The 14,962-nt window shown below is 40.5% G+C and overlaps 2 protein-coding genes across 2 annotated transcripts in view; both read left to right on the top strand.

Annotated features, from left to right (window-relative positions):
* Positions 1–238: 238 nt before the first annotated feature.
* dctn3 (dynactin 3 (p22)) lies at positions 239–5,642 on the top strand. The gene is made up of 7 exons (XM_083760486.1): positions 239–389; positions 728–812; positions 2,694–2,780; positions 3,445–3,528; positions 3,644–3,702; positions 3,820–3,879; positions 5,135–5,642. Exons 1-7 carry the CDS (start codon positions 288–290, stop codon positions 5,219–5,221), a joined length of 564 nt encoding a protein of 187 aa, XP_083616612.1. The 5' UTR covers positions 239–287; the 3' UTR covers positions 5,222–5,642.
* A 657-nt stretch (positions 5,643–6,299) lies between these two features.
* nt5c3a (5'-nucleotidase, cytosolic IIIA) overlaps positions 6,300–14,962 on the top strand; it is a 16,833-nt gene continuing 8,170 nt past the window's right edge. The window contains exon 1 of the mRNA XM_083760881.1: positions 6,300–6,531. Within this exon, the coding sequence (XP_083617007.1) occupies positions 6,394–6,531 (138 nt within the window). The 5' untranslated portion in view covers positions 6,300–6,393. The remainder of the gene's footprint in view (positions 6,532–14,962) is intronic.

The following is a 14,962-nucleotide window of genomic DNA, read 5'->3' on the forward strand; positions in this document are numbered from 1 at the left end:
TAGGTCAGTGTCCCCGGTGTGTCTTATCAAAAAGATAATTATCCTGTCTAGCTGCATCCAGTTTGAATTGAGATATTCTACGACGCGACATTCCAGAAACATGTGAAAAGTGGCTGCTCATTTCACAACAAGTATGGCGGATTTTAGAGTCCGTTCTGGTTGTTTCATCATCAATACGCGACGTCCCTGCACCCTGACGATTACGTCATTAGTTTGGTGTGGTTTTTTCGTCATCGCCTGCGGGACGCGAGGGTTTGGTTTTGTTGTGGTCGGTGGAAGTATCAACGATGGAGAAAAACGCTGAAATTGATAACTTCGAAATGCGTGTGCAGGCGGTGGAAAGACATATATATGGCGAACGAAAAAATAGAGGAGGAAAACCTGTCAAGGTTTGTTCAGAGCAATAGACAAATATGTGTAAAGGACATTCATTAGCTAACAGTGTTAGATACCGTACGCCCTTTTAATCCTAAATGTCAGTAAAAACTGCTAACGTAATCCATATGAGAAATTACATATTATATTTTGAAGAGTAGCTAACCAATTTATCGTGCATTTCCCCCTTTGTTTACTTACTGCTGCGAACTCACTGCTAACTGTAGCAGCTTAGCATCTGAATCGTTCAGATGCTACAGTTTGCTCACTTTGCTGCCATCCAAAATGGCATGACATATGTGATGTTTATTATATGTTCTAACCTCCCTTGTATCTCGGATCCGTCCTGTAGTGTGCAGAATCCCTTGCCAGAATTCAAGCAGCACTGGCCAACACAGCCAACAAGAGAGAACGAGTGAAAATCCTTCACAAAAAGAGTAAGTTCTGTGTTATGGAATGTCACAATTACATACACGTAACAGAATACAAGAATGCTCGCCCCAAAACATGCTCGCCATATGGGTCAAATCTGGCGACCTGTCGCTACCATGTATTCCTAAACATAAGTAACACACCTCAGTATATCTCTGGTCCATAGCCCTAATGCTTATGCTTCTATGGGCAGAATCATAGAAGCATTAGGGCTATGGACCAGAGCTAACCTCAGTAAAACTATGCCTAAACCTATAATAATAAACTTATAAAATACTACTCAAAGGAAAGGTGACTAGTTAGTAGTTGTCTTAAGTATAGGACCCTCCGCTGCAGTGGTGTCCTATAAGAACATAACTGAGATGTCAACATTGGTGATTATGAATCAGTATGGATCTAAAAAGCCACTTACAATGCAGATGTATTTGGGTTGTAGTAGGTCCAAATATCCTGGTTCGTGCAGAATTTGCCAACCTCCTGGTTGGGTATAGTATTACTATTAGATTATACCAGTGTAAGTCTTTTTATGTAGATTATGCACTGATTCTGATTCTTGTGGCGACCAACCCAAATTTACTATGCAACCATGGCAATCTACCAAACAAACCATATGAGGTGAAAGCCTTCATTATGCTAACTAACTTGACTTCCTAAATGTAACCCCTTTGCCTAAACCTAAGATTTATTCCTAATCTTCCTACCTCAGTAAAACTATTCCTATTCCTAACCTTATTCTTAACCGTGACCTCAGTAAAACAAATACAAGAATACAAGAACCACTGGGACGAGTGGTCTGCAGGAAAGATGGAGGCCAGTGTGTTTTGGGGCAAGCCTTCCAGTTACCATTCCAAATACACAGCCATAGATTGCTCCTATGCCTGCCCGGGTAGCAGACATATCTCCACTTTTCCACGAGCTGCACACAGACAACATTCTGTGTATAGCGATGGGGCCCAAAATGATTGTTGGACAAATGAAAACTTCCTTTAGGGAACTCATTGGTGTGGGATAATTAATCACACCTGTCAATTGTGTGCCCCATACCTATCGCAACACACACCTGTGAATTTAGCCGCAATTTGCAACACTAGCTTTTAAAAAATAAAGGGATGAATCTAGAGTTGCAGTACCATCCAGTGACTGCCAATTCATCCAAATGGCATTTAGGATCTGCTTGTATTAAACGACGTTAAACTCACCAACATTGCAGCTGTAGGGAAAGCTTGAATTGTCCTTTTTCAAACTGCAACGCGTTTGTTTCATAACAATCCACCGTAGACACTTATGATGCTATTTTGTGTTGGAGTTTGGAAGCACGTTTTTATTAACGGGTCGTGCTGCTGCCTCCTGCATTATGTGCAAATTCAAAACGAGTGGTACGCAGGGCTGTTCAGTGACACAACAAAAAGAATCACCTGCACAGAATTTCTACAAAAGTAGCTCATAACATGTCTACGGTGGATTTTTATGAAACGCGCTTTGCAGTTTGAAACAGGATAATTCAAGCTTTCCCTACAGCTGCAATGCTGGTGAGTTTAACATCGATTAATACAAGCAGATCGCAAATGCAATTTAGATGAATGGGCAGTCACTGACTCACTGTATGGTATTGCAACTCTAGATTCATCCCATTATTTTTTTTTAAATCTAGTTTTGCAAATTGCGGCTACTGTGTGCCATATATGTATGTGCTCCCCAAAGGAAGTTTTCATTTGTTCAGTCCAGCAATAATTTTGAGCTGAAATGACGAAGTTACATAATGGGGAAAAGGCTTAAAAGTACTAATACACAAAAGCTTTTAAATTAATGCTAACATTCTTTCACCTTATTAAATTAAGTCATGGTACTGCTATTTCTTTTTTAAATATGTTTCTCTATTGATGCAGTTGAAGACCTAGTGAAGTACTTAGACCCCCAGTTCACAGACCACATCACTGTCCCCGATGCTATGAAGCTGGAATTCATCCTTGCTGGTAAGAGACGTGAAAACATAGGCCAGCACAGTGGACTAAATGGTGTCCATGTCTGAGTAGGCACTATAGGCACTAGTATTCTCTAAATACCTCACATATTCAAATATTACTTCAGCAAAGCATTGAGAAGTATTTTTATTCAGGTGTGTTTGTATTCTATTTGATCAAACCTTCCACTGAAAAACACCTACATTTCAAATCGAATTCATCACATAAAACTTTCAAGTAACAACTTGCAAGTACCAATAGATCTCCTCTCAATGTCTCATCAAACAGAACATTTATTTTATTTTCTAGCGCATACAGTCTGTGTACTATGCAAATAAAGTACATGCAGTCACACAATCCCAGATGTGGATGTCTACATGAACATAGTATACATCACACTACAAAATGTACATCACATGACGTGGCTAATATGCGGACACAGCAAGTATAATTTGACCGTAAGGCACAAACTAAACACCTCTGACAGTGTGCTGTAAATTCTACTCATGGCCTCTAAGGGTTCATTGTGCTAATGTTTAAGGCCAAATAATAATGCTAACTTGTACACAAAATGTCACTATATTTGAATCATCGTTATACATATTTTTTTTACTCTGTTGTATAGAATCAGGCTTTACTCTCATTGTGATTCTATACTTCTGTTTTTTGTCTGTAGAGGAGGAATTTCTGCTTTCCCAGGCTGCTCTACTGGAGCAGGTCAGCAAACTCCAGCCACTTCTCGATAGCAACTACATCAGAGGTGGGGTTGCTATGTTGCTGGATAGAATAGAACACTCAAAACAGTTGTAACATACATTTTATGTTATGCATGGAATGGTTGTATTGTGTTTCAGTGTATGTCTTATTATTTACAGATGTACCGGAGCATGCCACTAAGCTCCAACGTCTGTCGCAGATTCACATCAAAGAACAGGTATTTTATCTCCATCAGCCTCTCTTTTACACCCCCACTCTTTCACTTTAAACGTACACTACATAATTCATCTCTTGATAACCGTAACACCTCTCTTCCATCTTTCCCTTCTCTCAGGACCAAGGTGAAGCCCAGACCCAAGAGGTGAAGAGGCTTTTTGAGGAATACAACAAAATGGTGCGCCTCTCTTTCCACAGTTAAACTAACTGATTATTACCATTGGGAAACACTCAAACCATGTGGTTTCAACAGTGATGTGATTAAAAGACCACTTCAGTCTACTCATAGGTCTGTGTCTCATAGGAGGGCTGTGGACCGTTCAGAAACCTGCCTACCAGTGACATCATTGTTAGGCAGATTATTTTTAAACAAGATTAAAAATATATATTTATTTAGATTTTTATTATCGTGAGAACGATGTCTTCCATTTTGGCATTGCAACTTTTCAATAATAGAAAGCCTGCAGTTTGGATTCCCCATCGATGATGTCACTGGTGGACGGGTTTCTGTACTGCCCACAGCCATGCTATGAGACACAGAGTAGAAATATATTGTGCTATTTTATCGTGATCATTAGTGAGGACCAATTATATGAAGATAGGTTGAAAAGTGGTGAAGTGGTCCTTTAATGTGGGATTATACACAGTCAGTATATTAAGAATTCAGTTTATCATACAGCCACATTTGAAGTATGAATTGGTCAACTACACATAATTGTGTTTAAGCTTCCTGACTAAGTTATTACACAACTGCTGACCAGACCTAAATTCGGACAGTTTTTAACATTGAGTGCCATCTGGTGGACAAAATTGGTGGTGCTTGGGTGTGTTTTCAGGCTGTTCCACTATGACTCGAGTCTGGTTTTGGCTTCCATCTTGGAGAAAAAAGCTTGCAAAGGCACAGCCTAAAACAGCAGCTAACGGCTATTGAGAAACAAAAGCAGTGCGGGCGGGGCCCTGGAAACCGTGCATAGCAATCGGTTCCAAAAATGAAGCGCAGCGAGGCAATGTTATAGCGATATCAAACGCTTTAAGACGAGCCTGCTCCCAGCATCATTAATTTACATTATAGGACAGGTATACTTGTCATACGGATGTTAATAAGTGGTTCCCAACCATTTTCCCTTGGAGCCCACTCTTCTTTAATTTGATAAAAGCTGAGACCCCCCCCCCCCCCTTGCATGCACATGCACTTGTGTTTTTCCAGACATGTAAACCAATTAAGACCTACAGTATATACTGTAATTCTCAGATGACAGAATAATAGCAGATCTACAAGCTCACATACTTTTTTCCAATAACCTTTTTTTATGATAAAAGAAAATAGTTTGATTTAGTAAAAAACAAATGTACATTCAGTTGACCAGACTTCTCATAAACTCCTTCAGTTTCCTGACCTGCTGAACCTTTGATCCCTGACCTCTGTTTGGCAGATGCTCCTGTTGTCGAAACAATTCACTCAGTGGGATGACACATTGAGGAAACTGGAGGAGGCCAAGGGAACCCGCCCAGTGGAGTAGAGGCACCAGAAGGATGAATTTAATGATGATGACTGCACCTTGGTGGGATGTCACACCAAACAAGTGCTCTTTGTTTAACTTGTTCCTTGTATAAATGTCCACATTAACCAGTAATTTGGAGATTTGATGCTATATGGACAAAATACATAATCTCAATTTGTTGATATTAGTAGGCAAATAACTTGATTTAATTTATATATTTTTTAGGCAGTGAAGAAGGTAGACATTATTTGTCATATTTTGAACCGCCAGGTTCACTCAAATCCAATTATTTCTTTGCAGCAAATTTTGGAGACTGTACAGTAGCCTTTTATGCTTGTTTAGTTTATTCAAAGTGCATGCACGACATTCCAAAGCTTCCATTGCTGCAGGGCTGTCACAAGACCTTTTCCTTTCAAGTAACTGCTGCCTCCCTCAAGATTTATTTTTCTCTGGTTTCATGTGCATATGAATCTGAAGAGAACTCACTTAAAGTAACGTAATTATTATATAAGTCATTATACATCATGGCTGAAAGAATCACGAAATTAATAAAATAATTTCTTTTGTGGAAATGTGTTGCTTCAGCTTCTGCTTTCTAAACACAAATTACACACCTTTTGTATTTTCTGATTCTGACTAGGGGTTACTTAAATATTAATAAATTGAATTCATAGTAGCCTATATACATCACAAATAGGCTTGTATCAAACAGTAGAAAATGCATTATATGTGAATTCATGAAGTGATGCTTTTTCTGAAAGCACTGACGAAATTGGTAGTTTCTTAACTTGCTTAATGATGAAGGAAGGTCATACCATTGTTTGCCACCAAAATTACAGAATCCTTTTCATCTTGCTGTTTGTGGTGGGTCCCGTTTCCATGGCTGCGGCTCATACCAACCAACCTTTTGAATAACGCTACTATTCTTAGCTCAACCTGATTAATTTGTTTATCTGTTGTTTCAAAATAAGTAATGATAAAACGTTACGCGATGAGTTTGGACATTGTTTTGGGCCGTCTGAGCGGAATGTTTACGTATGATGGAAATATACCCCCCTCTTCCCATAGAAATGGTAGACGCAATAGACTGTCGTCGGTTCATTTGCAGAATGCATACTACTGAACAAGGGAGGGACCATGTTAACATAAGGCAGAACTCGCACGGTTCGTAAACAAGGAGCGACACCGCCATGGATAAAACGGCTGTGGTAAAGGTTGGCGCTGCGGCAAGTGCCAGCGTGTGTGCACTTTTTGGTGGAGTAGTTCTCGCCCAATATATCGTCGCCAAGAAGAAGCGAGCGGGGAAGAAATTCAAGATCATAGAGATGGTGAGTGTAAAGACCATGCCGCTCTCTCGACTCTGCCGCTCTGCGCAGTAGCGGATGTTCACTAGAATAGATTTTAGAGGTCATATAGCTAACTGACCATAAATAATAACCGAACAACAGTATTGTTAAACCATCGCCAAAATAAAGAACCACCACAAATATTCTGTATCAGCATGACTCATGTTTTCGTTAGGGAATTTAGCTGTTGGACAGGTTTTTGTAGCTTAGGGATACCGCTCGCCTTCCCAATGAGCAATGACAGCAGGACGAGAAAAGAACAGTCACTGTCACTGTCCAGATGTCAATGTAAAGTACTAGGAATGTGATGTTGAATAATGTTGACTCGACAGTAGCCATGGGTGGTTCACATGACGCTAGAACTCGACAGGTGCTGAGGTGCATAATGGTGTAGCTGTCGTGTCCTTTTGTTGTCAGGCATCCCTTTGAGTCTTTCAAACAACTGCTAGCCTTGTCCACTCGTGCTGAAACATCTGTCGAGTCGAGTGTATGCAGTAATGTACAGTCTGACTCCGATGTACATAACCCCATGACTGATCGTATATCTGTCATAAATGTCACACTTACCAACAGTACAGGTGAAAACTGAACAATTACCAGTTGATTTAGTTGAATCGATGGTTCAGCTGTCAGATCTAGCATGTTACTAACATTTTGAAGGCCTCACTATTTGTTATTAGAAATAGTGAAAGATATGGTGGTTAATGGGCGAGTCTTAGCTCTGGTCCATAGCTAGATGGGTCTGTGGTTCTGGCCATCTGCTTTTGATTAAACCTGACTCCGGATGAGCACAAACATCCAACACTGTAGCATAAATGCTAGCATTCGGAAGCTAAGTTACAGTTGAGCTTGCCATACACTCTTACAGTATAACCTACATAGTTTCCCCAATTCCCATGCTAACGATAACAAATCACTGTAGTTGTCACAGTATATCTACAGTGATGTCATTGTTTATTTCTTCTTTATTTCAATGGATGAAATAATGGAATGGAATGACTTAGGGTTGAGTACAGGCATCAATGGGTCCACAAGATTTGATACACCACCAAGATACCCATGTACCTACGAAGTCCACACACAACACCAGAGGGAGCTCAACAAACCATGTGCAACTCAGATTTGGCACAAGGGACTAAATTCATTTTGCTCCTACAGTATGCCACCAAAATGTGGAACACCTACCAACAGTCATTAAGACATGCGAATCCCTTGACTCCTTAAAAAGCACTCTCAAAGGGCACCTACAGATGGCTGCAGTTCGAAACTGGCCCCCGTAAAAAATCTGAATCCCCCACCCACCCCTTTTCCCCCTCAGTGTATATGTTTTCTTTTCCCTTTTTACCTCCTTTATGATGATGATTGCCTGTTTTTTGGCTATATAGAAGTGTATATTTGTATGTCTCTAAATGTTATGATGAATTGAACAAGGTGGACCCTCTTGTAAACAAGTCTAGTGCTTTATTGGTCATCCACTCACAGTTAACAGTTTTTTTTATTGAGTTGTGCTTGAAATGTACTGTAATTCTGCAAACTGTTAATAAATACTTCAATCAATCAATCAATCAATCAATCAATCAATCAGAGTGATATAATTCCTCTTCTGGAGACGCAGCAGGGATTGCTCATCTCCAGGAGGTCTCTGTTTTCCTTGGCTGTTGTTTTTCCACTTGGCCTAACATAAGTGTAATCTTGCACCTACATTTATACAGTGAGTGACAGAAACAGAAGAATAAACTTGGAACCAGGGGTCAAGACAACATTACAAACAACTGGTAGTCAGCTAAGAAAGGCACAATTGAAGAAATCAGAAAGGATTTGAGAGGCATTCATGTTTCTGAAGGAGACTGCTGTGTGTTTCACCTTGAGGCCTCAGGATGGCACACTAGGGCAACATTTATGCTAGCTAAACTTTAACACAGTCTTTCATTTCCATAATTGTAATCAAGTCTAGTCAAGTCTCTGGAAAACAGAGCATTTTTGCTGTGAGTACTTGGGTACTTGAATACAACAGAATACAACAATCCTTGTACTGTCTGATATTATATACACTGAAACATTTGAAGCTCACATTACCCTCTGTCTTATTTTGAGCAAACCTTTGCTTCACACTATTGTCCTCAATCAAACCTATGTATGGATATATGCTTGTTTGAAAATGTAAATGGTTGTAAAGATACTGCTAGCACATAGTGCCTGTATTCGTATTTCAATAAAGAATAGCCAGGTCCAGGTAGAATTTGACATCAAACATGGAACACTTTAGTGATGGTGTCGAAATCAAATCTGATGGAAAATATTTTTTTGAAAGAAAACTGAATAGCACATAAAGTTTACAGGCACTACTGGCTCTGTCTCAATATTTGCAGTTGGTTGGGCATACCTATCTACACGCACCTCGACAGTGGGTGCAGGGCCAATAGAGCGTCGTAGTCCCGCCCCCTTTCATGACGACGCCAGGCCCAGGAAATAATTCCCAATGCATTTTTCCCATAGACATTTCAAAAAGTATTTATTTAAAGACCTTTTAAGCGTCACAATAACACAATATTTTGGACCAAACAAATAATTACAAAGAAGAAAAACAATAAAAAAAAGTGTTGTAATCTGCCGTTTTCTTCTTGTGTTTGTTGTCATGATTTCGAGTTGGCTTTGTACGACGCTTAAAAGGTCTTTAAATAAATACTTTTTGAAATGTCTATGAGGAAAATGAACAGGGAAGTAACCTTGAAATGGGTTATCTGCAGTCTAACAGAGGGGTGTACCATGACGACCATGGCAACTTGCTCAGTGGGTGTGGCCATGGTGATCTAGTCCGTTGCCAAGGGCTCATGTACAGTATGGGGTATGGGTGCGTAGCTCCTATAGTAGTAGATGGCCTACAGGGCCAGATGGTCATGTTGATATTAGGGGAATGGAGAATTATCCCCATAGAATAGAATTAAATGGCACTAAAATGTGTTACATTCAGTCACACACACACACACACACACACACACACACACAATGATGCACTGAAACAGCATTGGGTACACTGACTCTAAAATAAGGTTTGTCTTAGTTTCTTTGTGTTTCTTTTTTATTGGAGTAGAGAAGAGATGGTGATGATAATGGTTACTTACACAATAGTTAATAGTAATAGTAGTACTAGTAATTAGTTTTTCAACATGTTCTCTCACATGCAACTGGAAACATTATTAGAATTTCCACATTGCAGTTGTATTCTTCCGGCCAAACCAGTTGCAGTTTACGTCCATTTCTGTCCAGACTGAAATGTAGTGAAGAAGAATTTGTAGGAATTTAATGAGTCTTGATCTTGGCCTTTTGAGCACCTACTTCATCCTTGAGTCCAAGTGGACAATAGTGGCAATGTCATGAAATTCTCTCAAGGCGTTCCTGAGGTATCGCGGCCACGATAATTAGATGACTCCGGCCACGACTCGCACTGGTGGAGGCTTAAAAGGCTGAACAGGCCCAGTTGACCTAGATTTTGGATCAAGATGGCAGGAGAAAACGTGCTCGGGGTGCACCGCACAGTGGTAAAGTCCCTGCCCACCACCATGGATGTTGTGGGTTCAAATCCATGTGGTACATCCAGCTTTCTCGGGTGTCTATACGAACACAATTGGCCTGTGTTTGGGGGATGGAAGCAGGGCGGGACTCGGGAGGGTGATATTAGTCATTGCACGTACTCCTACCAGCTGGGGCGGCACCTGTCAGCAGGGAGTGTTGGGCCCGCGACTCACCAGACCTGGATTCTGTTTAGCTTATTTTTTTACGCTTGCGTTGTTGCGCCCATCTTCAACAGAGCTGGAGGAGACCTGTTGTTGATCCAGGCAACAACGCCTGCGTTCCTCGCTTCACGTTTGCAAGGCCCTTTAGACTGTTCATCTGGCTTAACATTTCAAAAGGAAAAGTGACTAAAGTGCAATCTGCATTTTATGAAAGACAGGAAAGACATCAGTAAATAGAACAGCAAATTCAACTGATGCATTAGTGGTGCAATGAAAAACAGAATACCAACTCCCCCTCAGATGACTACGAATGTCAATTCAGGAAATGATCTGACTGTGTCAGAGTAATGCCCAGGATTGAGTTCATCATGTTCATCATGTCTCCCACATGGAAAGCCAACATCTTATCCTAAAGGGGAACATTTCCCCCCTGGGCCGGGGAGATATTAGGCTTTTGGTCATCAGGCAGAGGCTCTGAGACACCACTGCTACCTGATATCAGCAAGAGACTTGTGTATGTACATCTTGAACTATGAATGTTATAATAGGCCTGGACAGTTAGTCCTAGATGTTAAAGGAAATCTCAACTAAGATACAGGGAAGTGTTAGCCAGATTCAGTTATTTTAGATAACATGGCCTGTCAGTAACATCCGGCCTGTCAGTAACATCCTGTCCCTTGTAATGTGTACTGGGCTGGCATAGTTCACCAATTACTGCGTTGTCGTTCAAAATTGTCCCTAGCAAAAAATAACAGTTATATACCATGTATGTTTAGTGAATATGTGAATTAGTCTATAATTCCTTAAGTTGACCACAGGTCATCCCCACCATAACGTACAATATTTTCTTCTGGTGAGATGCTACATGAAAAATTTCAACAGAGAACAATGAACATACATATAAAATATTATACTAGTTTTAGTTTATGACATTTGCATGTGCTTGTAGCACTGCAGACCCAGATCCGACTACAATCTTAAATCGTTACACCACAAGTCACATATCAATTGACTAGTTTGTAGGGTCACGATCTCTGTTATTGTTATGTGCACAAAAGCATCAATAGAATTTGAGCCGAGTGAAGGGTGCCAGTCTTCCTCTCCATTGTCTTTGTCCTCCATGTAGCAATGTGCTCAGGTAAATAAGCACATTTTCCTGCTGCCATATCGCCATATCATCCCTTTTGTTCTCACTGAGTGAAAAGCCTCAGAGCACCTCTGTCCTTGGACAATGTCAGAGGCATAGCTGGATTGAATGAGTTGTAATAGCATGTGCAACTTTAACAGATGAACTGTGACCTGTGCTGGGGAGGGGGCGGGGGTTGGGGCTTTAGGACAGTCCTGTATTTTGTCCTCAGTGACCTTTTGATCCTGCTGAGCAAAGGCCTGTTTCACAGCAATGTTCTCTAACCTTTTTGTAATGACCAGGCAAGGCCTTTTTTGAGATTTCAAAATAATATTTGTGTGTGTGTGTGTGTGGGGGGGGGGGGATCTGTCAATATGACCGTGGGAAAATGATTTGAGCCTTATTTGTAAGATGCTGTCCACAATTTTAAGACTTTAAGATGCATTCATGACTTACAGAAGAAAAACGTTTTTGCATTTGTTCTTCTACTCAGCCTATTGTGTGAGCCATTTCACAGCTCACACAGCCTGTTTTTTAGAGAACATGCAGGTATCAAAATAAACATGTACAAGATGCATGTGTGACCTCATTTGATTTTGGACTTGTGAGGAACTTGTTTTCTTCTGTACTGTTTGGGTTTGGTTTGACAGTGCACAATCACAACCACTGGGGCCAATTAAGCAGCCTGTAGGCCTGTAGGGCTTGGGTTGAGACGGGATAGGATTTCTGACCTGCATAGATGTTTCACTGGCTTTCAATCTCCACCAAGTCTTGAAGTGGGAATCTAGTCAGCAAAGGAAACCCAAATCTCACCTCTGAAATCTCTCGATTGTTTAACTATTTATTTTTGAATGTGAATGTAAACATGGCTATTGGAGAGAGATTCATATTCAGGCAGGGCAAGTGTGATTAGACAAAGCTGGCCTAGTTGTGCTGGCTGTGGTATGTGAGGCCGATCATGTTTCAGCCAGCTTTGTACAGCAAACCCTCCACCAAATAGAAGAGACCAAGTAGAGTAGTAGCTAGCCTGGGATAATTGTAGAACAATGGTTATTGGTTAATATTATATTTTTTCTGCTTATTTTCCTATTCCACTTTCTCAGGCATGGATCAGCAGCTGTCCATCCATTCTATACGAAGGAAGCATGCAAATATTATTGTGCGCCTCCTAAAGAGTACAACACATACCTGATCAGTACAAGTTATACAGTATATTCTGCTGATTGGCATTAAGCTCAGAATGGGGAAACCAAGCTCTGTTGCCAGAGATTTTATTAGAGACCCTATTTTGGGCAAATTATCACAATTCAAACTTTTTCAAAATTGTTTCATTATCATTATTTATTTCAAAACTAGAGGAAAATAACAGATCCACAAGCTCACAATGTGTTGCGAATTTGAAATGTGACATATTATGAACTTGTAGATTGGTTATTTTCTCATTTGTTTTGCCAAATATGTAGTGCTTAAATGTCCAGAAATCATTTGATGGTAGTAAAAGTATTCCCTTCTAAACCTTGTTGCCATGTACAGGTTGGTATTTGAGGACTTGTTTGGGTGGGGTTCTCTTCCATCAACCTGGACAGAAGTCTTTAGTATTGTCACTCAGGTTCGTAGAAAGCTGACAGACAAAGTTGACCTTTGTCTGTCTAAGAAAGGGTTAGTTTATCTTGTCCTGCATTAGTATTAGATCTGCTTGTGCAAGCACTATAGATTGACAGGTGTGTGCGTGTGTGTGCGACTGTGCGTGCATGCGTGCGTGCCGTGGTCAAGTATAATTCCATAGCTGTCATACCAGAGGTTTGGCCAGCAGTCCGTGTGAATGTGTATGTTCGGGCTTGGGTGAGGCACAAATGATCAGAAATGTTAAAGCAGGGATAACGGTTAGGGCTAGGCCAGGGGTGTCAAAGTAATTTTGGGGTGGGGGCCACATTGGTTGAAAGGTGACTTGATGTGGGACCAGTTGTGGACGCACATGTGTGCTCGTGCTCCTTAGTATGCCCAGATTTCCGGGTTCGGAAAAGTGAGGACGCAAATCGTGATTGGCCTGCGTGATTGGGTGGGAGATGTGCCATTGGTTGAGCATCGTATAACGATTGTGCCACAGGGGACACCCGTTGTATATATGTCGCTGGTAAAGAGATGTCAGACATTGCGCAATACTCGAGAGATGCAATACTTGGACATCTTATGCTACGCCCGTGGCTGTGTTGTGTGATTATAAGAGGATTGGCCGATTTTGGCTTTTTGACTGAAAGACACAAACCTCTGACATTGTGGTTGTCCCTTTTCATGGTTGGACAACAAATATTTCTCTCCATCCACTACCATTGGCTGAGCAACGTACATAATTATTGAAGACTGTGAAAAATGCGAGGGCAGAAAAGTGAAGACGGAAAAGTGAGGACGCAACTCACTATGCACTCTGCTATGCACATGAGAACTCAAATGGAAATGGATATCAAAGCTTGGATGGCCTTAAATGTTTTAAAGGTTATTATTTAGTCAAACTGAAGTTCTGATATTTGGACCCAGTAGTGACTGTGATGCCCCTCATGAACGTGTGTTCCACGACCTACAGTAACCTAAAGTCTAGGTGTGAACATTTATACTCATTTTGAATTCGACAAATTCTTCCAGCTGAGACTCTTATGTTTTATTATTTTGTTTTTTTTAAAGGGTTATACTTATACAAATTTATCTCAACCAGAGTTGACTACTGTAATCAGAATCAACTTTATTGTCACTTCATAAGTAATTTCTTTTGTGAAATTCGTTTTTGTGCAATGTGCATAGTTCCCATAGTATTGATTAATTGATTGAAAATGTTATTCACAGTATGTAGAATGGGTACATTTCAACGGAAGTACAGGTCAATACAAAAACTGCTACATGGATAAAACCAGGAAAAGCACTAAAACTTGTTTTCATCAGGGTCCTCCATTTTCAATTCATCAGAAAAGTAATGCCCTAGTAATGCCCTAGTAATGTCCTTGTAATGTCCTTTTACCTTTATGTTATATAATTATATTGGCCTGTCAGGCCTCCGTCTCACACTTGCAGTTGGTCCAAGCAAGAGCACATTTCCTCCATACTAGCTGGGTTGGCCTCACTTCACCTGCTCCCTGTACATTGCTCCCCTGATTTAAGGGTTTTATTGTTTGCCTACAAATCATTAAACAAAATAGATCAAACCTATCTGTCTGACCTTTTACAGCCACGTCCCATCTATGTCACTCAGGTCCAGAATGACTTGCTCTGTATGTAGGGCGGCTGGCCCCTATACTGCCAGTTTTTGAATCCTGCTTTTAAACACATTTATGCCTTGGCTTTTAAAGCTAGTGTATTAGTGATATTTGGTTCAAAGAAAACGTTTTTTTGCTTCTAAAATTAAATATCTATAATATGATAGTAATCATTGCTATATAGAGTAGGGGTTTCAACAGGTGGTCCGTGGAGGTATTGCATGTGGTCCCTGACCATACATTTAGTAATGTAGGATTTGTTGATTTTTATTTCCACTAGTTGAGAAACCGTGAAATGAATGGCCTTC

The sequence above is a fragment of the Protomyctophum parallelum genome (genome assembly GCF_964188405.1).
Source record: "Protomyctophum parallelum genome assembly, chromosome: 3".
Classification (NCBI taxonomy): Eukaryota; Metazoa; Chordata; class Actinopteri; order Myctophiformes; family Myctophidae; genus Protomyctophum; species Protomyctophum parallelum.